We start from the raw sequence: 25,706 nt of genomic DNA, 5'->3' as shown, positions 1-25,706 counted from the left end.
AGCAGCAAATAAGAAGCGCTAATGGGCTTACAGTTTCATATATCGATAATTTTTCTTTTAAGATGTTCAAATGCTGCTTCTCTGGTTGTTCCCAATTAAAGATACATTCAGAGAAGAAAGAGAAAAACCAAAAATCCGGCCATCATTATTTTCTCAATCTTTGCATAATTTCTGTTCAGATCTGATTGATATTTCTCTTTTAAGCCAGTGTATTATTGACCTAGAAAATGCTCGTTGCTTACAATATCTATCCTTTCATAAACGATTCAATTGAAACAATGCCGGGGATGGAGTACTATACGGATAGGTTTGTGTTGTGTTAAGAGGATTTTTGAACAATGCCTTTTTAATAAGTTCTAATATGTCGTTGCTATGTCGGTTTTTAGTTCAGTGTTATGTTCCTCTTCTGCTTGTATTTTAAATTGAAGCTACTAAGGAGGCTACTAAGGAGGATATGTGTTCGAAGGATCTACTCAAGTCACACTTAGCGTTTTCGCAGATATTAGTGACGCAGAAAGTTGTGGAACATCGCATGGGTTCATTGTTCTTTTTTCTCACCGATATGCAAGTTCCTGTTTCCTTTAAGAAGCATTTTCCTTGAATTTGTAAGTTTCACGTTCATTGTGCCTAACTGAACCATGTTGAATACATTCTTCATTTATTCGAACAATCCTAGCCTAAATCCAGGCTAAGCAAACTCTGTCATTAGGAACACTCACGTAATTTTTAGAACAGAAACCACTCGTATGTATATTTCTATTATCCAGAAAAACTCTGGGCAATATCGGGGATATAATTTGCAGTGTAGCTCGTTGGTTTGCAGCAACTTCATTAGAAGTCACATTGTTAGTATTCTATCAATATTTTGAAAAACAATACAATTCACTCTCAACCATTTAGTCTATGCTTCCACGCAGCATTTCATCTTTTAGCTTTTATCTGTGATACCATCTCGCGACCCAATGCCTTTGGCGATTGGAAGACTCATAAATTCTTATTTTTGATGAAATCTTCCTTTGTGATGCTTACATTTCTTATCGCCACTTCAAATTCATAAGGAGGAAGTCTTTTGTTTATTGAAGACGTACTTATTGATTCCTGCCGTGAAGTCTGGGATACAATAGGATTGTCGTGGATTTTTCTATTTAGATACATTTGTGGCTGTATATCTTAATGGGTGCCGGCATTGGTTGTTGTTGTTGTTTTTCAAAATATATTAAAAATGCCAACAAATATAGCATGGATTGGGTTCATTATTAATGTCAGGAAAGATCGTTATTTGGTGAGGACCTTCGTTGTGGGGTTATTTCTTTCTTTAGCTCCTACGTATATTAAAGTGCCAGTTGACAGCGCAATTAACAAATCGACCAGATATATAAAACCAAACAGTTTCTAAAAAAAACAAATTTCAAATACCATAAATGGATGTAGTACTCCGTGATATCTGCCCACAGTGATGTAATTCGTGTCTTCTTAATGCGAAGAGATTCTTCACCGGGGCTCCTTCAAAGTAAAAAGAAAAATAAGAAAATCGGTCAACAGCCTGAGGAAACGGGTGTTTTTATCAAATTATAATAAATTTATATGAGCTCATTTTAGAATTATGATCCTCTCACATTGCCATTTGTTTCTTAGTAGCAATCTGGGCTACAATTTTCTCCTAATTTGAAAAGCATCACGTTCAACTTTAACATTTTGAAGTAACTTTAAGAACATCCTTTGCAATGGTGTCGACTTCTCTGTTCTAGTAAGGCGGCTATCGGAAAACACTTTAAGAATTTTCAAGTGTGCTTCTCATCAACGCTTGAGTGTTTTTCTGGAGGAAGATGAAATTCGTATCCTATGGCAAACATTTATGCAAAATCCAATTACTTGAACATTGAAAAAGTGCTTGAAGCCACTAAAGATGCGCCGTCCCCCTTTTATCTTTCGCGAAAATAACTTTTGGAATGAGTAAGAATTATGTATTTTGAATTTGATTATGTAAGTTGAAACTTTGCTTTCAGTTGCAGTTCGGAAGACTTCGAACGATATAAATGTCCAGTATTGTGCCTCATTTTTTTGTAAGAAGTACATGCATTTACGGAGGATAAAATTTCGCATAATTCTTTTTAAGGCTTTGTGTAAACACAACAGCTTGTGTAAACACAAAACCTTATAAGAATCGATTCGGTGTCTGTCTGTCTGTTTGTATTTTTTTTGGCTGAGGGGAAATCCATCATGAATACGCATCTGGAATCTAGGACCAGCATTCCGAACACTTACCGACTAAAATCTCCCAAATTTTCTCCACACTCTCCCCGCGGGACCACTGTTTCGGTATTGCTTCCCAGGGCTGTTCAGTTCTCAGCTGATCACTCAAAACGAGCTGCTACCACTTTGCGTGGCATTAATTGCAATAGCTTCCCTTCTAGGTCTCCGCTGTACTTCTGCTGCTTTTAGCTGCTGGTGGATCCGTTTCACCATTGCAACTACCGCGTCACATACTGTATTTAATTGCACCATGTACTCTATCAGATTTTCCACCGTTAAACGGGTATTTAGCTCTATTTCAGGCTGTCAAGCCTACTCTGAAGGATTAAGTTTCAGAAGGTCGGGACACTCCTATTCTAAGGTGGGATAGCATTTTAGGGAATGGCAGGTTGCCAGCCGACTTCTTCTTTTTCTTTAGCCTTTGTCCCATTTACAAGTCGGGTTGGCTCATTATGATCGGGTGAAGTTTACCCCACTTACTTCCTCAGGCGCCTAAGTATTACTCGGTCATTCAGACTACAGCGCCCATCCTCTTCTCCTCTCTCAAACGGACTTTCTAGCAACTATGAACCTGGCTAAACTTGATCGCTGTACTAATGAATTCTTAGTAAATACCACCTTGAAAACACGGTGCAAAACATTAAATCATATTACTCCCGAAAAGGTTAATTATCAATTAGTATAAACGGAAGAGTTGTACGAAAGACAGAATTGAAAAACTAAATAAAGAAATTCTTGCTGATATTCAGCTATTTTTGATTTAACAGCTACGTCATGAAACTATTGCCAGTAAACCGGACAATCACAGTTTTGAGAGGAGTGAACCTTGAAATTTCCTCGGAAAATTCGTGTAGACGGAATGTGGGACAGCAAATAGCTGTGCTATTTGAAGAATAATGTTACGGTCCGTTAAACTTTTCCATATTTGCTGTGTCGACATTCGAATTCCTCATGATTGCGATCTCGTCTTAAGGAATTCTGTCTACGATTGCATGCAGTTTCTTATAGAAAACATCCTTTCAAACAATTGGGAAATCTTTGATGGTGCACTGCTGCTTGTTGACTACCCCTAAAATGTCCACTAATCTTGCCGCAAGTGAGTAGTCTGAGGATTCTTGTTGCTTAAAGCTGGGATACAGTTCAAAAATCAGCTATCAGCGTCATGCCTGATGATTAGCTGAAATGTGCCTTTGCTTCCACTGGGACTTTCCAAGATGTTCATAACCTTCTTCCACCACCATGCACCACACAGACCTAAAACGATTCGGTCGTCCAGGGGCAACGGAGTTATCGGCCTTTCTCAATATGGGACTTATCTATTGCCACTACTGCTTTCTCATCAACGTATCCACGGATATCTCACCTGGGCACCGGAAAAGTTTTTCATTTGCAATTATCTCAGGCCAGAGTTAACCGACGATATGTCGCAGAGATAAGTTGATGACAACCTGGAGCTTTTGGGAAATAGTGGCGATTAACCTGTATGTGATGCATTTAGCAGCCTAGAAACACCATTGGCGAGGAACTACCTCAACTTAATGTGAGCATTGCAATATCTGCATTTCTAAGCGAAGGCAGTTTTATCGCTGTTAACGCGTTGGACGATATCAAGTTCGGTCCACCGTCGAAAGAAAGTACGCTACATAAATATGCCAACTGTTCGATGCCCTTGATATTCTGCCCATTAAAGCAAACAAGAAAAGTGGGATGACTGTTCACACTGAGAAATTTCGGTTTATTGACATTTATCTTCAGCCAGACGTTGCTTGACGCTTTACCACAATTTTGAACCATTTAAGCAAGGTTAATGACTCGTAGATTGAACTAATTCAGCCAAAGCAACATGAACAGCGTCACCGCTAACTAGAAGAAATTGTATCGGTGACCGAATTCAACTCTAGTGGGCTCTCTTTCCGACTTCGAATTCCTCCGAAATTTTAGTGCGTTCAATTCAATGCAAATCACGCTATCACGTGTCACTCTGATTTGTCAACATCTACATTTCCCAGAAATTATTCTGGTGTGGGGAGGTGTCTCTTTAAAAGACACATTGGATTTTATATACATAGCATTTCACGTACATACCAAAGCCCCCGGTTTAGAACCATTTTAAAAATCAGACTGGATACCGGCCTATTCCGCACAAGACATTGTAAACTAATCCTGAAACAATTTTTCTGCCTATTTATCCTAATCCCCAATCCATGGAAGTTAAATCATCCCAGAATTGACGCGGTTTGGGTAAATGCAAAAGGCGATAGATTTCAGCACTTATCAAATTACATTTCTAGAAAACTGCCTACTATTTCAATTTTTACGAATTTTGTTTTATTTCATTGATTGATAAAAATTTTATACCGGAAAAACCTTGTGCTAGAAGTTTTATCGTACCCTCCAGTTGTTTTTATAATTTCCTATTTTATTTCATAATTATTCGTGAAAGTGGTATTATGTTTTCGAATTTCTTGCATTTGTAACTGAATTTATGATATCGTATTTTTAATATAGCTTACTCAACCATTCAAAAGACTTCGGAATTTTCTTGGAAGATTTAGATTTTCCCATGTATAAATATGTGACAGAGACATTAGGATCTTAAAGGCAAGCAACAGCATATGTAGTTTTCACCTGTTGGTAACTACTCGTAGTTTGGAAAAAAGTTTCTCAAGACATCTATGAGCTACAAAAGTAAAGATGAGCTGCGTTTATCAACTTATGAGTAGATAATAATAATAATCGTTGGCACAACAATCCGTATTGGATCAGGGCCTTGAAGTGTGTTAGAGCACTTCATTCAAGACCGTAACGGTACACTACAGTACACTGTAGGAGCCAATATGGTCAGCATTGCGCTCGCCCGAGATGATTACCCTGATTTGACTCAGGTACTCATTCACTGCTGAGTCGACTGGTATCCGACGTCAAGTCACGATACAAATCCCACTGCCACCAGCGAGATTTGAACTATCAGCTATGAGAAGATAGTTATCTAAAAATTTGTTAGATTAGTCATGCATCATTTGTCATGCTTTTAAGGTCACTATAGAACTTAAACACGCAGTTTCTCGTTTTTACAAATAAATTTTATTTAGCACTTCATCTGTGCTTAGCTACCCGGTAGGAAAACCTAAGTTAATACGTTACTAAGTTGACTGTTAGTTCTTGTGAGGTTGTATACAAAGAGCCTGTAGCAAACTATCAGGTGAACTTTGGGAATCCTATTACAAGTTCTGAAATTATCAGTCTTTAATTGAATATTGTAAGGTTTCGACTTTGATTTTCTTTTTAGTTTAGATACTGGATGTACACTTTATTTACTTAGGACCTTGCCTAGCATTTAATTTTCTCCTCCCATAATTTAAATCCCCAACTGCCCCTAATATTTAATCATTTTCTGAAAACTATTCTCCAGCTGCCTCACACTTACATACACATACATGTATAGATATGGATTGATTAAAGGGGAATCGCAGGTGCTAACAATAATGTTAATTGGCACTAGTCACTGAAGTATTATACAGGGTATTCCGTTCACGATGGTAGAAATTTGAATGGTAGATAGTACCACTTGTTTGAGGAGAGTTTTCCCACAGAATGGTTACGTTACCTTTCAACATTTTTCGTCAGTATTGTCAAAAAGCATGACTTCCCCAACAAAGTCACAATTTTCCCTTGCACAATCATCCAATCCCAAATTTAGCACTACTTTCGGATGCTACATAAAACTTCTTATAAATGTATGAAAAAATAAAAATATCAACACTAGCGAATAAGAAAAAATTAGTTTTTTATTATTTCAAATTTTTATAAATGGATTTTTTTTTTTAATTTCAAAGGTCATAATCACTTCGAAGATATAACCGTTGGAACTTTAAAGAAATTTCAAAATCGATTTTTCATCTAAATTTCAAATTTGCCTCAGTACATTAGGTTTCAAATGATATGTAAAAGTACCAGTCTTAATTATGGGAAATTTGCGAATATTACGCATTAACGGGGTCATCCCGGATCAAGGCCGTTTTTTTGGGAATTTTTTTTTTCGGAGAACTGAGTAAAGATACAAATGCGAATTTTTCACCATATATTTATTAATATCTGCGTAACAGTTTTTCTAGTCTGATATCATAGTTGATTCTTGAGGCACAGAGCAACTTATACAGGGTGCGCCAGCATAACTTCCTTTCTTAAAATGCGCGCCACTCAGTTAGTTGATGTCATAGCGGAGCGCTAGCGGTCTCGTTCAAAAGGGGATACTGTAAAGTTTTGTCCCGACACGGTTCAGCCGCCATCATGCGTTGGAATAGTGAGGAGCGTGCCTTTGCCGTTGAGGTTTACTTTTCAAGCGGATGTTCGGTTATTGCAACACAGCGTGCATTTCGGAATCGTTTTAATTTAGCCCCGTTGGCTCCCATCTCAGACCGCAAATCAATTGTTACATGGGTCACTACATTCAGACAAACTGCAAGTGCGACAAAAGGAAGAACTGGAGTCCCTCGGCCCGTTAGATCACCTGAGAACATTGAAACAGTGAGAGCGTCAATGTTGCGATCGCCATGGCGTTCTGCGCGCAAACACGCATCTGCCCTTGGACTATCCGATTATTCTGTGAGAAGAATTCTTCGTGATGATCTTCATTTTCATCCCTATAAGATGGCGATAGTGCAGGAACTTTCAGAACGTGACTTCAATTCTGGGATGAACGCGTGTGAGCTTCTTCTTGATGTCGTTCCCGAGGGTGCTATTGTTTTTTTTAGCGATGAAGCCCATTTTCATTTGTGTGGGTCAGTTAACAAACAAAACATGCGCTACTGGGCTGCCACCAACCCTCGAGAATTGCGTCAAAAGCCTTTGCATACACCCAAAGTCACAGTGTGGTGTGCAATTTCCTCAGCTGGAATTATTGGTCCCTGGTTTTTTGAGGAAAATGAGGTTACAGTGACAGTGAATTCGGACCGGTATGTAAACATGCTACAGAATTTTTTTTCCCACAGCTAGAAAATTTGGATTTGGGGGATACTTGGTTCCAACAAGACGGTGCAACAGCACACATTTCAAGAGCATCGATGGCTGTTTTGAGGGAACACTTTCCAGAGCGCCTTATCTCAATTAGAGGCGATTTGGAATGGCCGGCACGCTCTCCCGATCTGTCCCCTTGTGATTTTTTTCTATGGATTTTTTTTGAAATTCCGTATTTATGTGAACCGTCTAAGAACCCTACAAGATTTTGAGACCAACATCCAAGAAGAAATTGCCAACATAACACCTGCTATGCTAACAGGAGTCATGACAAACGCCAGAAATCGGTTTACGCAATATATGGAGAATGGGGGACGTCACCTAACAGATTTGATCTTCAAAACAATGTAAATAAAAACTTTAGACATGTACCTACATTATAAAAAATAAATAAATATTTTCCGATGCATACAATAGTTTTTATTGAGTTTTGAAAAAAGGAAGTTATGCTGCCGCACCCTGTACATACATCTCCGAGAAAGGTGATTTAGGGTGCAACGCTAGAGGGCGCTGTGCTAATCTTATAAAAGAAAATAAACAGCATTTTAACGTGCGGAGTATATCACGGTTCGCAAACTAGGATTATGAAAAAATATTGAAAGGTAAATTTTTGGTGCGTTGTTAAACTTTTTTCACAATTTTAATTGGCCATTAATCTACTATACCTAGCCTATAAACCTGCGGTTTTCCAAAAAAAAAACACATGTGAGGTCCTTTCTTTCAATTCTCGTTCTGTTGGCGAAGTCTTTCGAACGTCGTTCGGACCGGTAAATATACGGCGATCGACCAAATATTCTATACTATTTCTAAATGCAATTGATGCCGAAAAATCGATTCCTCGGATCTGACGCACGGGGTGGAAGAAAACGTGGTCTTCATATGGAGTAAATAGTTCCGATATGGTAGTTTTAATTACGAACAATGAAAAATTCATACACCGGAAAATTAGAACTATCATATCTAAGTGAATTTGCTCGCCCACGTTTTTTCTGATTTAATGCGTGACATTCGCAAATGTCCTATAATTAACCCTACCATTTTCATATGTCATTTGAAAGCTAACATAATTATATATTTTTATAAATTTAAAGTTACAATAATATGTATTGAAATTTAGATGCAAAATTAGTTTTGAAATTTTTTTTAAAATTCGAACAGTTTTTCCTATTTGAAGTAATGATGACCTTCACAATTGAAAAAAATATACATTTATAAGAAATTTTATGTAGTTTCCGAAATGGTATCAACCTGAGATAATTCAGAGAGTAGGCAGCCGTAATTTTGTTGGGTAGGTCAAGTTTTTTATCACTATTCACGAAAAGCGCCATAACTTTGTAACGGTAAAGATAGAGTGACCATTCCATGGACGAGAGATGCTATCCATCATTCAACCACCATCGTGTGCATTCTTTATATATATATGTACAGCTGCATTCAAAATAATAGCAGTGCTCCCATCACGTGGAAGAAATTGAAAAAAGTAGGATTTTTTTCTTCTGAATGTTTATTTTGTTTTAAATAAAATAATTATAGTTGTAATTAGCAGTTAGTTTTTTACTCAATTGCTACATCATGCCACTGATTCATTAACGTTATGTGAATGAATACGAATATCCTTCCTTACGTATTAGTTTCCACGCCTGCTCTAGAGTTTCCCAAACTTAATCATTATTAGTTAGATTGACATTAGCATCTGGAAAGTGTGTAAACCATTGCGGGACCTCAATTCTTGGGCCACCTTCCTATTGGAAAATTCGAAGCAGGAGCATTAGTATTAGTATGATATCCTTCATAATTCGAATTTGCATACTACGCTCCATTTCTTCCTTTAGCCGATATATCGGTCCGGCTCCCTAAAATGAAAAACATGCGCAAATAATAATACAATAAAACAAACAGTGAATCGATTTTAATAAGGTTTTATTGTACACAAAACCTTAAAAACACCCTAAAAACATAATATCATTTAAATTTCATAATTATCGATTCATTCAAATGTGAAAAAGTCACTTTGAGGAAACGGTATGTGAAAAGCCGCCTTTCATATATGAGGACATTTCTCACTCTTAATTAATAATAATAATAATAATTGTTAGCGCTACAATCCATATTGGATCAGGGCCTTGAAGTGTGTTAGAGCACACTGATTTGACTCAGGTACTTATTCACAGCTGGGTCGACTTTTATTCGACGTCAAATCACGATACAAATCCCACTGCCACCAGCGAAATTTAAAGCGCGACCTTCCGTATGATAGCCTTGTGCTCTAACCACTCAGCTATCCGGGCACAATCACTCTTAATTACAAACACAAAGCCTTAGGCCAAGTGTTTATAAATACGATGTTTACATAACGCTGCAAAAATTTGTAATTTTTGCAGCATATTATAGGATAGCTAAGTTAACGATTTATGAAATAAATAGGTTGGAATGCCGGAAGCGGGTGCTTCACTCATAGAGCTTTTACGTTCATTTTATGTGAAAAACTTTTTATGCACATTTTTCCATTCATATATGGTCATATATGGCTAAACACCTACAATATTCCCTTTTTTAAACGAGACCCGTTCCATTATATCATTATCATCAACGGCGCAACAACCGATATCTGGTCTAGGCCTGCCTTAATAAGGAACTCCAGACACCCCAATTTAGAACCGAGGTCCACCAATTCGATATCCCTAAAAGCTGCCTGGGGTCCTGACCTACGCCATCGTTTCACTTCAGGCAGGGTCTGCTTCGTCTACTTTTTCTACCATAGATATTGTCCTTATAGAGTTTCCGGGCTGGATCATCCTCATCCATACGGATTAAGTGACCCGCCCAACGTGACCTATTCCGGATTTTATCCACAACCGGTCGATTATGGTATCGTTCATAGATTTGGTCGTTATGTAGGCTACGGAATCATCCATCCTCATGTAGGGGGCCAAGAGTTCGCAAGTCTCCGAGGAAGACATCAAGTCTCGCCGGTCCTCATGTATTCCTCGGAGACATTGTCTTGTACAATAAGAGCTTTCACCCTATGGTGAGACGTTTCGAACGGAACAGTTTTTGTAAGCTGAAAAAGGCTCTATTGGCTGCAAACAATCGTGCCGGATTTCATCATCGCAACTGTTATCGGTTGTGATTTTTTACCCTAAATAGGAGAAATTATCAACGATCTAAAAGTTGTATTCTCCTATCTTTATTCTTTCCGTTTGACCAGTACGGTTTGATATTGTTGGCTGGTTGGCTTTCGGTGCTGACGTTGCCACCATATACATTGTCTTGCCTTCATTGATGTGCAGTTCAAGATCTCGCGTCGCCTGCTCGATCTAGATGAAGACGTCTCGGTTCGTTCTTCCCATAATGTCGATATGATCAGCACTGGTCAGTAGTTACACTTTATGGCGGTCATATTTTGATCCTTCACTCCCCTAAGTTTCACCGGATATCAAATATGGGACCAATTTTGAAAAGTACTAATTGAACCCTTTCATTTCATACCAGACGCGACCATATTCGGCGAAAAAGAATTGTTCACCCCCTTTCGCATGTATGTATTAAACTCAACCCAAAATGGTGCCACTTGCTATATGCAAAGTAATTCACAGAATACATGTTCTCACTAAATTTCGTGGTAATCGGTCCAGACGTTTCCGAATAAATCGGGTGTGACAAACAGACACATGGATAGAATCGATTCTATAAAAGTTTTGTTTTACACAAAATCTTAAAAAGTACGCTAGAAAATATAATATCATCCATATTTCATAAATATCGGTTTATTCAAATGTGGGAAAAATCATTTTAAAGAAAACGTGTTTGAAGAGTCGCCTTTCACATATGATTAATTACAAAGAAAATATTGTTACAACATATTTGCGATATTTACATAACGCTACAAGATTACGTAAGGATTTAAAGTGGTTACCTCCAGGGCGCTCGAGTTTGGGTCTGTACCGGAATTTATAATTTTCTAAGTTAACGATCTATGCAATAAAATAATCTAAATTTTAATTACACTCTCTTTCTTCTTCTGGAGAATTTTGTTTAGTTTGTAAACAATTGGTTTCACGAAAGTACCAAAGACGGTTATGTTGTAAGTTCCCCATGCCTATGAAGGGACTGTTGGGTTTATGAAAATATACCAAAGGTTACATGCAATTTATGAAAGTCCATCAAAATAGCGCACTTTTTTCCATATCACATTCCATATCTTTCAACGAGAGATTCAAAACTCAGATCCGTCATACATTTTAAATGTTTTTTGAGCTACTCGGTTATATCACTCAAGCCCTACCTACACACTAAGATTCGAATGAATATGAATACGAAATTTCCATGGTAATGAAAGAATGATAATGATAAAGCTTTTCTGTAAGAATGGTGTTATCTTTCCTCCTTTATTTTGCTCTTTAGCTTACGAGCTGTATGAAGTTAACTTTTCCGTATTATTATGAAAATGTTATCTAGAAAAGTACAGAGCAAATTACGTTATTTCAGATGAAGTATTTCTTGCCATGTTAAGAATGTACCCTGAAAAACAATTTGAATTTTTCAATTCAAGGTATAACTCAACAGAAGGAATAAAAACATGGATGCTATGTGAGAGCATTTGTTGATGTTCATGATTCGCAGCTGAATAAAAGCAACCAAGCTTGGGTAGAAAGGTAAATATAAATGAATAATGGCAAACCAACGGTGAAAATGAAATGGTTGACCTACCATTGAAAAGCAAGTGATTTTCCAGGTGTATGTATTTTAAGGAAAAATTAAAGTTAACCAGCATCTTAAATTCAAGTACAATGTTTTTCATAAAACCATAAATGTCCACAGCATCTAATATTGCGTGATATTCAGAAATATTTATGTAGAATTTATGCTAGAAGTATCTTGTATACATCTTAATAAATTCGGCAGCAGTTTTACTGGCATTCTTTTATTAGTTCGGTGAATATAACCAATATATTTTCTACGTAGGATCAGCAGTTGATAGGGAGTATTTCGAAGAAAGTTTTCTACAGCCGCTTGACTATTGAAACTGGAAATAATCACCTAATGAAGCTGCAAATGTCTAAGCAAAATTATAGCTTATTACCGATATGTCGTTTTTGAATACATTGATACAGCGAATCAGGATTTCCGTGTATCCTGGAGACGTATCTATAGGTCTAGAAGGTAAAACTGAGAATGAATGTAGGTGTAATTAACTGCTTATACAAAAAAAATTATTGCCTTTTGAGGAGGTTACACGGCTTAACTGTTTGGCATTTTTGGGTATTTCCAATCGGTAAAATATCTGTACAATTCGTCCAAATACGAGTTCAGACGAGCTTCGCATTTTCTCTCCTTTGTGGATTTGTATATATAAGGTAATTTCCACATTACAGAATATTTTTTGGTACTGCTGTTTAAGCAGGCTGAAGAATATCCACTGCGAAGAGCGAAAGTACCGGCGCGAATGGAACCTTTCGGGCCCCAGCTGGGAGATCGCCGAAAGTGTAAACTTAAACGTGATTCTCAGGATATTTCAGCACTTTCATATATTTCTATGTATACAATATTCCTGTCGAACAATTTCGTCGAGTTTCAAGATAACATTCAACTCCTTCCAAGTTTCATATTATAGAAAAACAAAAGTAATTATTGCATAACAAGGATAATATATTAGAACCGATCAGAAAATTAACCGTGAGCTGACTAGTCTCAACCGTAGAACAGATTACGATTGATCGTCTAAAAACCGCTCCACAAAATTAATCACGAACAAAGACTTCTAATGTATGCTAGGCACTTCGTTATTTAATGAAAATATACTATCCTTGACAGGTAAATATGTTCACAGTAGTTGACGTGGAGGTGAAATCGTAATCCAGGCATTATGGTCACAACGGTCAACTGCACAACAACTTGTGTTCTAGAAAAGGAACTCCAAACACCACTTTTTCAAAGGGATTGCATGAAAGGGCAGGAAATTCTTTCACCCAGTTGGATTCATCATTTTACCCTGGCTAAGCTTTCATAGAAGGCTTCGAAGTCGATGAAAATATGGTGCAACTGATGATCCATTCCAACAGTTTTTTCATTGATTTTCGTAGAAAGAAAATCTGATCTTTAGGGGATTTGCTGAAGTGAAGCCTGGTTGGTACCGGTCGAAAATGTTTGGGGCATATGCGGCTATTTGGTCTAGCAAGATATCCAAGGATATCTTATAGATGGTGCTCATCTATAATTGCTACGCTGAGTTGCTAATCTTCAGGCATTGATTCCCTTTCCCAAACCGTAAGCAGAAATTGCTGCTGGATGTATTTGACCGTTTCCAAATTTAACCAATTCGATTGAAATGAATGATCACACGGGCCGTTTCTCCTATGTTTGATGGTGGTAGCATTTGTTCGTCGTCCATAATTACCGGGACCGCGACATTCTGGTTATCGAGCAATTATGGGAAATACTCAACCTAGTGTTCTAATATGTCCAAATGGTCACAAATCTGAATTCTTCTGTTACCTCAGAAGGATGAAAAACGAGGTGCATATGGCTTTTCTAAGTTACACGCCTACTGCGGTTGCTTCCCATACTTCTAAACTTCACGGAATTTTCAGTTTTCACAGGCGTCAGTTTTCACAGGTCTGTGAAGCAATTTCTCCATGGTAGGTCACTGAAGATGTCTGCGTTTTTAAGGTTTTGTGTGAAACAAAACCTTATTAGAATCGATTCGATGTCTGTCTGTCTGTCTGTCTTTTTTTTTTTTTTTTTTTTTTGAGGAGGTGGAAATCTTCAAAAGACACTGGTCTGGACACACCAGCGTGTGGGATTTTTACCCACTAAAACCACCCCCGACTCCCTCCCTGCCCCGCGGAACCACCATAAGGTATTACATCACGGGGCGGAGTCAGCTCACTCTAGCTTTGTCACCTTTCTTCCACACGCGGCGCACATGACCCCGCTTTTCTCCTTTCCTCTGCCTTTCGCAACTTATCTTGAATCGATGCGATCATGGAGTTGACCGCATCCCAATTCTCTTGATGTGCTAGCATTTTCGGCACCAGATTTTCTGGTACCAGCACCTCTCCTAGAGTCTCCTCTAGGTTCCTCCTTTCTTCCACAAATCTCGAACAGTGGAAGAATAGATGCTCTGAGTCCTCTGGGACTCCATCGCAATTTGGACAGTCGGGCGATGTCTCCAATTTAAACCTGTGAAGGTATTGGAGATATCCTCCATGTCCCGTGAGAAACTGGGTGAGATTATAATTAACCTCACCGTGTTGTCTCTCCAACCACTCCTTGATGGCAGGAATGAGCCTGTGAGTCCACCGACCCTTTCCCGAGCGTTCCCACCGCTTTTGCCATCTATTTATGGATCCCTCCCTCTCAGCCTTCTTCTTCTGCAATAAGGGAGAGATTGGCTTCGCATGGTATATATTCGCCATCCCATCTGCCAAGATGTCAATGGGCATCATTCCAGAGATAACGAATGCTGCATCATCTGAGACAGTCCTGAAGGCAGAGCATACCCTCAGAGCTGTCCTCCTGTAGACTGCATTCAGTTTGCTAGTGTTAACTGACATCCGCAACGCCTCGCTCCAAACTGGGGTCGCATAGAGCATGATTGAGGTCACCACCCTGGCTATAAGCATCCTAGAGGTATGCCGTGGCCCTCCCACGTTCGGCATCATCCTGGCCAGGGCCATACTGGCAGTGGATGATTTATCACAAATATACTGTACGTGTTGCTTATAGCTGAGCTTCCTGTCTATCACCACCCCCAAGTATTTGATGGCCGCCTTGGAAGTGATGATATGATTCCCGATTCTAACACAGGCGTAATTTCTCTTCCGGCGCTTCGTGATGAGGACCGCTTCCGTTTTTTCCTCCGCAAGCGTCAGACCAGAGCTCTCCAACCAGCATTTGACAGCACTGATTGCCTCGCTTGAGTATAACTCAGCATCTTCGAGATGCTTTGCGACAACAACCAGTGCAATGTCGTCAGCGCAACCCACCACTGTGGCTTCCTCAGGAAGGGGAAGATTAAGTACATCGTTGTACATGATGTTCCACAGTAGTGGGCCCAATACGGAGCCCTGCGGGACACCCGCGGAAACGACATACTCCTGCGGTCCGTCATCAGTGTCGTACCAGAGCCTCCTTTCAGTTAAATAACTATCGACAATGGCGGCGAGGTAGGCGGGAATACCAACCTTCGCTAGGGATTTCCGGATTAGATTCCAATTGGCCGAATTGAATGCATTTTTCACGTCCAGGGTTACTACCACGCAATATTTGCTGGTACTACCCTTTCCGTGGATTGCATCTTCGCCCAAGCCAGTAACCAATTTGATGGCATCAATGGTTGATCTGGCTTTACGGAATCCATACTGCCGATCTGAAAGGCCGCCTTGGCTCTCAACTACTGGGAGTAATCTATTATAGATTACCCGCTCTAGCATTTTCCCCACCGTGTCCAAAAGACATATGGGTCGGTATGAGGATGGTTCACCTGGTGGTTTACCAGGCTTAGGCAGAAGCACCAACTTCTGCCGCTTCCATACCGCTGGAAATATTCCTTCGAACATGCACGCTTCGAACAACTCAGCAAACATGTCCGACCTGGATTTCACGGCAAGCTTAAGGGCCCTATTCGGTACTCCGTCCAGACCCGGTGCTTTATTGTCTCCTATTCTGCCGCAGATCTCCAGGAGCTCGTCTCTGGTGACTGGCGGGATTGCCGTCACATTCAGAGGTGGTTGGAATGTGTCGGTGTTCTCCTCTTGCTGGGGGAATAACCCCTGGATGATTTTCAACAAGAGGTCGGGGCACGTGATCTGCGGAGACGAACGGCCTCTAAATCGTCCCATCACGATTCCATAAGCTCTCCCCCACGGATTTACGTCCGCTTCTGAGCAGAGCTCCCTAAAGCATTTCCTCTTGCTTCGCTGGATGGCGAGCTTGAGGGTTTTGCGGGCTGCCTTGTAGGCGCACTCTTTCTGCCCTTGATCGACTCTACCTACCGCCCTCTGAGCCGCTCTTCTCGCTCGGTGGCAGGCTGATCGAAGGCCGGTCAGTTCATCATTCCACCAGTAGTTTGGTCTTCTACGGGGGAATGCGCACCTCCTAGGCATGGACGCGTCACATGCTTTGGCGATGCATTGAGCCAGATGGACAGCTCTTTCCGTAGAGGCACCTGCTATATCAGGTTGATCCAACCACACCTCTAAGAAGCTCTGCTCATCCAAAGATTTTGCAGACCAGCCTGAAATCTTTTTCGGTTTCGGGCATGATAGCTCTTTGCCCTGAGGTTCGACACGTGTCTCAAAGAAAACTGCCTGGTGATCGCTGTGGGTGTAGCGTTCGCTGACGCACCAGGACATACCACGCGCCAGCGAAGGGCTGACAAAGGTCAGGTCTACAACCGAGCCTGATCCCCCTTTCTGGAAGGTGTTTACAGAACCTTCGTTAGCCAAAACTATGTCCATCTGCGCAAAAGCTTCTAATAAACTGCGCCCCCTAGCATTTGATTCCCTACTGCCCCACTCTAGGGCCCAAGCATTGAAATCACCAGCAATCACCTTTGGACTTCGTCCCTTCGCGTCGAGAACAAGATTATCAAGCATTTGCTCGAATTCAGACAGTGTCAAACTTGGCGGGGCGTAGCAGCTGTATACATATACACCACTTATTTTCGCCCACACGAAGCCACTGCCTGCCTGACTTGCAGTACATTGTATGGCCTGTCGACCGCAAGCCCATATCGCCGCTCCACCAGTCGAATCTTTGACCCATATGCCACCGTGACGGTGTCTATACGGTTCGCTTATGATGGCGATTTCCGTCTCAGATTCGAACGTGGCCTGCTCAAGTAAATCCTGAGCGACCCTGCAATGATTCAGGTTTATTTGAATAAACCTCATTTTCTCATTGCAGTGAGCGCCTTCCTAAATTCTGGACATTTACCACTCCCGGCAATATGCCGGTTATCCTGTCCCTCTTTTACTTCGCACAATAGGTACTTGGGGTCCCTATTGCACTCTCTGGCAATATGGCCTTTCTCCCCACACCTTCTGCATCGATCGGATCGATCAATGCTGCTGGTGCACGCCTTCGCGAAGTGTCCAAACATGAGGCATTTAAAGCACCTCTTCAATGAAATTTGTTCCCTTAAACGGCAGACAACCCATCCAATCCGAACCCTTCCGGCAGCCAATAGCATCTGTGCTGCCTCCGCTGGTACTCGTATTGTGGCTGTTTGAATACCACCATAGGCTTTTCGTAAGCCCACAATAGACTCCTCGGTGAGTTCTTTCAACTTGAATTGCTCCTTCAGAGCAATACAAATTTCTTCTTTCGATGTTACTTCATCGAGATCCTTACAGGTAGATCTCATGTTTTTGGGCACGCACTGCGGCATTCTCCCCAAGTGAGTTTTTCACTTGAGTGCGAAAGTCATCAGTTTTGCCCACGCTGGATCTTTTCAGCTCGAACATGAGATCCCCTTTCTTCGGATTCGGTTTACATTTCCGCTCAGATCTTTTAGGTCGGGATCCGCTTTGACCTTTTTGAGTATCTCCGCGTAGGACAGATTGCCCTTACTGGAGATAACAATTACATCTGGACGAGTTCGCACTTTTGCCTTTCGTTCTGCTTTTTTGTTGGTAACTTTAGTCCATCCATCGTTTTCGCTGGTCTTAGGCTTCGCAACGCTGGTCGAGTTTCCTAGATTCGCTGTACGGTTTCCTCCTTCTGACCTGTTGATGTTGGTTTTCCGGATGTCCTGTCCGCCTTTTTTTCTCTTAGGTGCCTGCTGATTACTTAAAGGATCCCCCTCTTTTTCACGTACTCGCTTATTTCGTTGGGATTCGATGGTAGTACGGTTAGGCGTCACTTGGGTCGCTTGTGATACTGTTGGCAATGCGGGGTTCGGCGTGTTCTTATTATTCTTTTCCTCCATCTGTGATCTATTATAGAGAACTCTAATAGCCCTCACCATATTCTTTATGGCTTGGTGCACGTTGTGCTTGTCCTTGATAAACTCGGACAGCTCAACTATTTTTGCCCCAAGCTGGGTGAAGGGTAATTCCTCCAGATCAGGATTCTGTTCCCTATAAGTCCCGGCAGGGTTACCCCTTTTACACGGTCCTTCACTTTTGGCGTTTGTTGACCTTGCCTGTACTTTGTCCTTCATCGTCTTTGGCATTGGTGGAGATCTCAAAGTTGATGAGCTTCTTTTGAATGGATCTCTTCCTTGTTCCTGGAGCACCTCCTGCTGTCGAACATCTTGAACATGTGCGGTGGGTGTTGTCACGGTTTTTGTTGTCCAAAAAGCTGCTTTTAGTTCATCTTTGTTTGGTCTTGTTATTGGTGTTCTCGGTAAAGTCGTACTTCGCTTGAATACTTCCTTCTCCAGATCCAAATCACTTGTAGCATTATATGCCAAGGTGGCCAAGTTGTCCACCACCGAGGCACTGCGGTCGAGGGATATCGACGACCGGGAGCCCGCTTGCTCACTCCCAAAAGCCGCCGGTACTGGGGTTCCGAGCCCCTGCACCGTAAGTTTCCTCCTTCTCTCGTCTTCCATGGTGGTTTTATGTTCTGGGTATCCTTCCCATAGCCATTTTGGTCCGCGCACCAGAGATGAGCAAACACTAGCCCATGCACAATCAAAAAAGAAAAGTGCATGAACACATATTTACACATCAATAGGTATGCCCCTATCCGCCAGCTGGGGTCGCGCCTGATGGGAGATCTGGCCACTCCTCACAGGTCTGTCTGTCTGTCTGTCTGTCTGTCACAGCCGATTTATTCGGAAACGGCTGGACCGATCGTCACGAAAATTGGTAGGAGTATGTGATCTGCCGTTCCCTTTACATGCAGTAACTGACGCCATTTTGTGTTAAGTTTAAGGGGGGGCTTTTCATACATGTGAAAGGAGGGTGCAAAATTTTTTTTCACAGAATGTAGCCATGTGGGGTATCAAATGAAAGGTCTCAATTAGTACTTTTCGAAACTGGTTCAATATTTGATGTTGGGTGAAACATAGGGGAGTGATATGGCTCAAAATATGACCCCCAAAAAGTGTAACAGGTCTCGTTCTCAGAACCTATCCAACCGAAAAATCTGAAAAAAATCACAGTGGTGCATCTCTACGAAATCTAGGCCTCAAAATATATCCTGTTCCGATATCTGCACAAATAAAGTTAATAATAGTATATTTCCACATTTTAGAAATTTACCCGGCACCTCCCCTTATGTTCATCCCAGAAGTAAGTTTGGTCAAGTTTGAAGAAAATCCAAGTATTACTAACAAAGTTATAGGGGGTAAAACTTTACCATGTTTTGTGAATTTCGTGCACTCTACAATCCGCATGACGTCATCATCACATATCATTTCGTCAATACCACAACGAAATGAGTTGTTATGGATGGGGTCGTAAAGAATTATTTTGTTTTAGTTTTTTAATCATTTGTATGTGAATATCAATTACTCCAACCAGACATGTGTGTATGTAGGTATATAGCATATGCGTGCTAATGAACTTTGCGGGTAGTACCTAATTCAGATAGATATAAGAAGTAAATCGGAAATATGGGTACGATCAATTTATATACGTGCATATATGTGTACAGTATTCGGAAATAGACAGTTTGTTTGTTTAGGGTGAGCGTAATGTGTACGTATGTCTCGTAGTTTGGAAAAATATAAAGGATTATGTTGGATTTGTAGCTATATACGGATAGAGAAATGTGCGTTGAAATTTCTTACATAAGATGAACACAAAACCTTTATACCTGAAGTGCGAGCTTCCGGTATTCCGACTTGTTTTTTTGTTGAGATTGCTTCATTGTCCCGTATATTGAATTCTTCCTTTGGCTAGTTAGCTCATAGCCGCGGTCATTATGGCATCCACTTTCTCATTATATCTTTATGGACGTACCAATGGTAATGCCTTCCTGGTGGTTGTCAAGGGCATTGTTGATGCGTATTGCTTTCTTCAATTCAAAAGCAAGGAATACGCTCTGTATGGTCAAACAGTTGATGCTTGTTTTTTTTTCTGAGTGTACTGAAACGACTTATTGTCCATATCCGTCACGTGAGACCAGATTACCACAGGCACACTTTCCATGAGAAAATGCGTAAATTGTTTGTAATTTCTGGCCGCCAGATCGATCGTTGTGTTATCATACCAATCCGGAACTCCTTTCGAAGTTTACCCCTATCCAACCTGCAACATCGAAAACCAGCAGGCACAGTTCATCCCATTTGAAGGTGGGAGGAATTCATTCCATCCCTCTGCGTCTGCAATTTTTCGTCAAAAGAGACCTCCAAGCGATCTCCATGATAAGCTAGGATTTGGTACCAGGACAGTTGATGTTCACCAAATGTTTCCTAAAAAATATGGAAATATAATAAAATAAAATAGCAAGCCATTAGAAGATACTGGAGTTTGAGGGAATGTAAAAGTTTGAGATCTTTGTGTTGACCATTGAAACATACGAGGACCGAAATGGATTATTTCACTTTGGCATAATTATTTTCCTTTAATTTAAAACTCAACTTAATTATTGCATCTATTTCACAGATACGCACCTAGTGTGTCAGTTCATTTAAAAAAAAACAAACTTGAAGAATGCAAATTTATTACTGCCCTTTCAAGGGTACAATACGCAATTTATCGTGAAGTGATTTCTTATTCAATGCTTAGAAGTTTATCAGATGATTGACGAAGTTAGCGTGGACGTCATTCATCATCGCTGAAGAAGTTTCCAATTTTTAATGGTGGTGTCGTGTGAAATCTTAAGCGAACTTGCTTCTCGCGGAATCTTACTTCTTACAACAATGAAATGTTGTGTGTGGTTGGTCGCAACTTTCATTTGATTTGCTACCCACGGGGTTCTATTGCACTTGATCTTCGCAAATTCTGGTGATGATTGACGCGTGGCATATTTTCTTGGAGCACCAGAACAAGACTTTATTTTTAGCAGCACCAATAATATAATACTCTTGCTTCATCTGGCCCTTGAATGTCTGCCGCGTGATTTTAGTCGACAACCAGCACGAAGCAGCGGGTTATTTTTCTCAATGGCCAACACTCACTTGTTCATATAGTTTATGCCGCTCATTGGAGATACTAGCAGTCCCTTTTATATCTGAGATGGAATTTTTAACTAGAAGGATATGTTATACAAATCTTACACGCTCCTTCAGCGGCTAGCACCTTGACTGTTTCCAAACAAACAGTGCGGCGCAGTAAAATTGCAGAAATGACCGGAATCTTTATCATTAACGGCTACCATGGGTCTCATAACACCTACAGATTCTTAACAAAACTTATATTTAGAGCGTTTGAGTAAAGTTGTATTGATATAAATAAAAAATCCAAAAGAGTTTCATTTAACTTTATTAAAATTCTTTTTATTAATTTTCAAATATGCATATTTCGACGACTACTACCTCAATTCCAAACCGATCCCGACAAATAGTCACCCAAATATGCACATTTGCAAATAATTAAAAAAAATTTAGTAAATTTAAAGGCAACTCTTTTGGATTTTTTATTGATACTTACAGGCAATAGAAGATTTTATATATATTTCAAAAATAAAAAAAACATTCGGAAAAAATTTAAAAAAAAGGCAAAAATTAAAAAATTATGCGAGCTAGTGGAGATCACAAAATGATTTCTAGAAATGTTAACTGTTTTTCATGAAAAGTTATTGGACGCTAAAATATCATACAATGTTGATCACATCAAAGTAAATAATCTGACATACTAAACAGGATATATATAAGCATAATATTCTTTCTTGCTGATGTATTAGACAACCAATCTAGCAATCCGTTCAAGTAAAGCTCCTTCGTTACGCAATGTCAAACATCATCATTAGGTTTACTATTTGTGTAACATACGATATAATACCACAATGCATATTGTAATAAATATAACATAATATTAATAAATACTTTTATTAAATAGTTGACTACAAGAGAGAATCGGTGATCGTTCGGTCACTGAAGTTAAGTACTATTGGCAAAAGTTAGTGCTAATATAGGGGACCACAAAGGACTTCTAAGTTTATTTATTCAGCCTTTTGAGGTTTCACGTAAAAATGAAGCTTTACTGAAGTTAAGGTACTGTTTGTGGGTTTGTCTGTCACACGCACTGTTCTCGGAAACAATATACTATTTACATTTATTTAATCGATGGATATTTTCAAACTATGAAATCGTACGCATACGGTGAAAAGCATGATATTGCACTGAGTTTAAGGCGTGGTCCCGGAGTAGAGTACGAGCAAGTGGTATGACAGAATTAATTCTCAACGGAAAAATCAAAAAAAATATCTCTATATGTCTAAGATAAAAAATAAAGGGAATAATGGTGGATTAGTAAATTTTACAATTTCACTTGAAAGGCCCTCTTAAATTCATTCAGGCATTATACAATTTCGTAGAAACATAGAACACAGTGTAGGGAACCATACTCAACTTAAAGGCAATCGTACTATTATTCACAAAGCTATGTTAAGCCTAAGCAGCCTATTTTATGTGAATTCACCATATTCCAAAAGATCATAGAATATGAGTATTATATTAAATTGACTGTTTTGCGAAATTAAATTCATTACACTGGAATGGGATAGGATAATTGGAGTTGTAGTGGAGTTGTATGTGTTTATGAGATTGTTCTATGTTGAGTAAAAGGAGGGCGTTAATTTTTTTTGCCCTAAACATAGTCTTAAGGGCTATGGTCTCAATTAGTACTTTCTGAAACAAGTTTTAGTTCAGAGGTCAGTTCTTATTTGGAAGAATGGCGTGAGGATGGAAAGAGTTGCTTAAATGAGGTCATTCTCAAAAACGAATAAACCGAAAAATTTGAAAAAAAACGTAACGATAACTGCTCAAATGGACTCACTAATAGCGTATTATAGGATGCTATAATATAGAGTCAATATAGATCGTGATACTGGAATGTTTGGTGAAAATCCCACTACTATTAAAAAACTAATAGTAGAAAAAAACTGTACATTTTACGTAAATTTATTGCACACTACGGTATCATATGTATATAGAATGTGAGCATTACATTAAAGTGAACAATCATTTAATACATAGACCCTAAATTGAACCAACGAGCACTCATATATGTTTACATACGTGAAGTGCTGATCTTTCGGTTTCCGACTTGTTCTTTATCTATTTTATTGGCAACACAAGTGCACTACATATTAAGCGGTGAAGGACCAGCAAGCCATCAGATAATAACAATGCAATTACCCAAATTGTTTATGGAGTTTATACAATATATATCGATAGTCATCTAAGATATTGTTTACCAATACAAAGCCAAAGTAATGGAAAGAATCAATTATTGCGGAAACACAACCAAACCAAATCAATCTCATTTCCGACATGTACCAAAATCCTCTCAAAACCTACACTGAACTGACTGACAAAACCCTTTTTGGAAAAGCGCTGACGAGAGCAAGTAGCCATAAAGCTGCATATAATTCTCAGGAAAACTTTATCTAACTTAGTTCATTTGCTTTACCATACATGGCCAGGAAAAAATTGTCTTCTACAAGTAAAAGGACATTTATATGTATTTCGACTTCTATCATTGATTTTTCCAAATTTGAACTTCTGAATGTAATTGGGGCATAGACATAGGCAATGTCAATTGTAACAACAAACAACCGTCGAAAATCCATGAACAATAGATGCTATTTATCTTGGACCATACTGCCATACTACCTACACATGGTAAACATTCTTGACTTTTACGTACAAATCAAATGATTTCGATTATCCCACCTATCAGGGACTTGGAGTCTATTATTTTACTTGATTACTGTCGGCAGTTGCCTCTAATGATAATGAATAGTCTTACGTTGTCTTTATTAAAATTTCAATATTTAACGGCATAATCTAAAGATTATTCTTCTTAATTCCAGGTATTATCGTTGGGTGCTGATGTCCTGCCTGAATATAAAATGCAAAGTCCTAGCGTTCATAAATGGACAATACTCCATTATTCACCATTCAAAGCGGTGTGGGATTGGATAATATTAATTTTAGTTATGTATACAGCAATTTTTACACCATATGTAGCGGCTTTTTTACTCGGCGAGCCTGATTATAATCAGCGGCGTAACAATAAGTATTTAAATAGCGATCCAATTGTGATAATTGATTTAATTGGTAAGTACCCCTTTGAACAGCACAACTACCGAAGTATCAAATTCGAATAGACATTTGAATGAAAGTTTAAAAATGCAAATTTAATGAAAATCACTAATTTTGGTTGATTTCAAATTAAAACTTATGTTTCAAAGTTGGTATTCCTTTTTTATTAAGTACCTAATCGAACAGTAATATGTTGAACGTATACGTTATTTACCTATGCTCATTGATATATAGTAATGTAGATGACACATGCATTGATACCTACGTACGTAGACTTTCGTATCAGGCTTAAAGTATTTTTCTTACTTTGTTCCGTAAATGAGTGACAAATGGCCCACACATGCCAAGTCGATTGAAGTGGTCGATTCCACCCTATCCTTTATGATTTCATAGAAACATTGTCCACTATCTGCCAGGATGATTTCTTATCACAATATTCAGCGCTTTTTCTTTGATGAAGTAGATGTAATCAATGACAAGTAAGCATAGGTTCATTGAAGATGCTGGATAGATTTTGAAAAGTTTGTAGTGTTTTATTTAGTCTAATTTATTTGAGTATTCGTATATTTTCGTAGACTTGGTTATAGGTTAATTTCAGATTTTCATTATTTCTGATCAAGCCTTAAATTCAAATCTATTTTTTCATGGCATTCAAATAAGATATAAGATTATTATAGCAAAAAAGGGTAAATCGACTGGTGAATCGATTAGTGACCAGCTGATACAGCCTCTATTCAAACCAATTCTTGATAGTCGCACTTCATTAACAATAAAATAATTCGAAAGAATAAGCACCCTGGCTGATAAAAGGAGAACTGTTTCATGTACATTTCCTTGCAGATTACTTCCTGCAGTGCTAACTTCTTTCGGCCTATTTTTCCCACATGAAGCAATGCAGAAGATCCTCTTCTACTCCTAGTGAAATATGAACTTGAAGCACGGGACAATCTTTTAACATATTTACTTTTAGCCTTGAATTGATTCAAATTTGAGAAATCTCACCACTACATTCGCGTATTCCAACTTGAATTCCATTTTTAAAGCTGAAAGTAGCCTCAAGGGAGGAGTTTGTGGAAAGTGAATAAAAGATATTAGCATTCTTTGATAATCTGCAAGGTTGGCCACATTAAAGAAGATAGTACTAAAAATGTCCTTAGGAAACTACTCGCAGCACTTGGCAATATCGAGCCCCAATTGTTCATGGCTTTCCTCAGCCGATTTGTTGAAGATCCAGTTCTGTGAAAGTATTACCAAGTTTCGTTCCGCAGAA

At 39.2% G+C, this 25,706-nt stretch overlaps 1 protein-coding gene across 2 annotated transcripts in view; it reads left to right on the top strand.

The window, feature by feature from the left end:
- The window catches only part of LOC119661353 (potassium voltage-gated channel subfamily H member 2), a 766,305-nt gene that overhangs the window by 609,131 nt on the left and 131,468 nt on the right, over positions 1-25,706 (top strand). For both annotated transcript variants that reach the window (XM_038070659.1, XM_038070660.1), the window contains exon 13: positions 24,205-24,451. In XM_038070659.1, the coding sequence (XP_037926587.1) occupies positions 24,205-24,451 (247 nt within the window). The remainder of the gene's footprint in view (positions 1-24,204; positions 24,452-25,706) is intronic.

This window comes from Hermetia illucens, chromosome 1, assembly GCF_905115235.1.
Source record: "Hermetia illucens chromosome 1, iHerIll2.2.curated.20191125, whole genome shotgun sequence".
Classification (NCBI taxonomy): domain Eukaryota; kingdom Metazoa; phylum Arthropoda; class Insecta; order Diptera; family Stratiomyidae; genus Hermetia; species Hermetia illucens.
The sequence above is the reverse complement of the archived record's forward strand: the minus strand, read 5'-3'. Positions and strand labels throughout refer to the sequence as shown.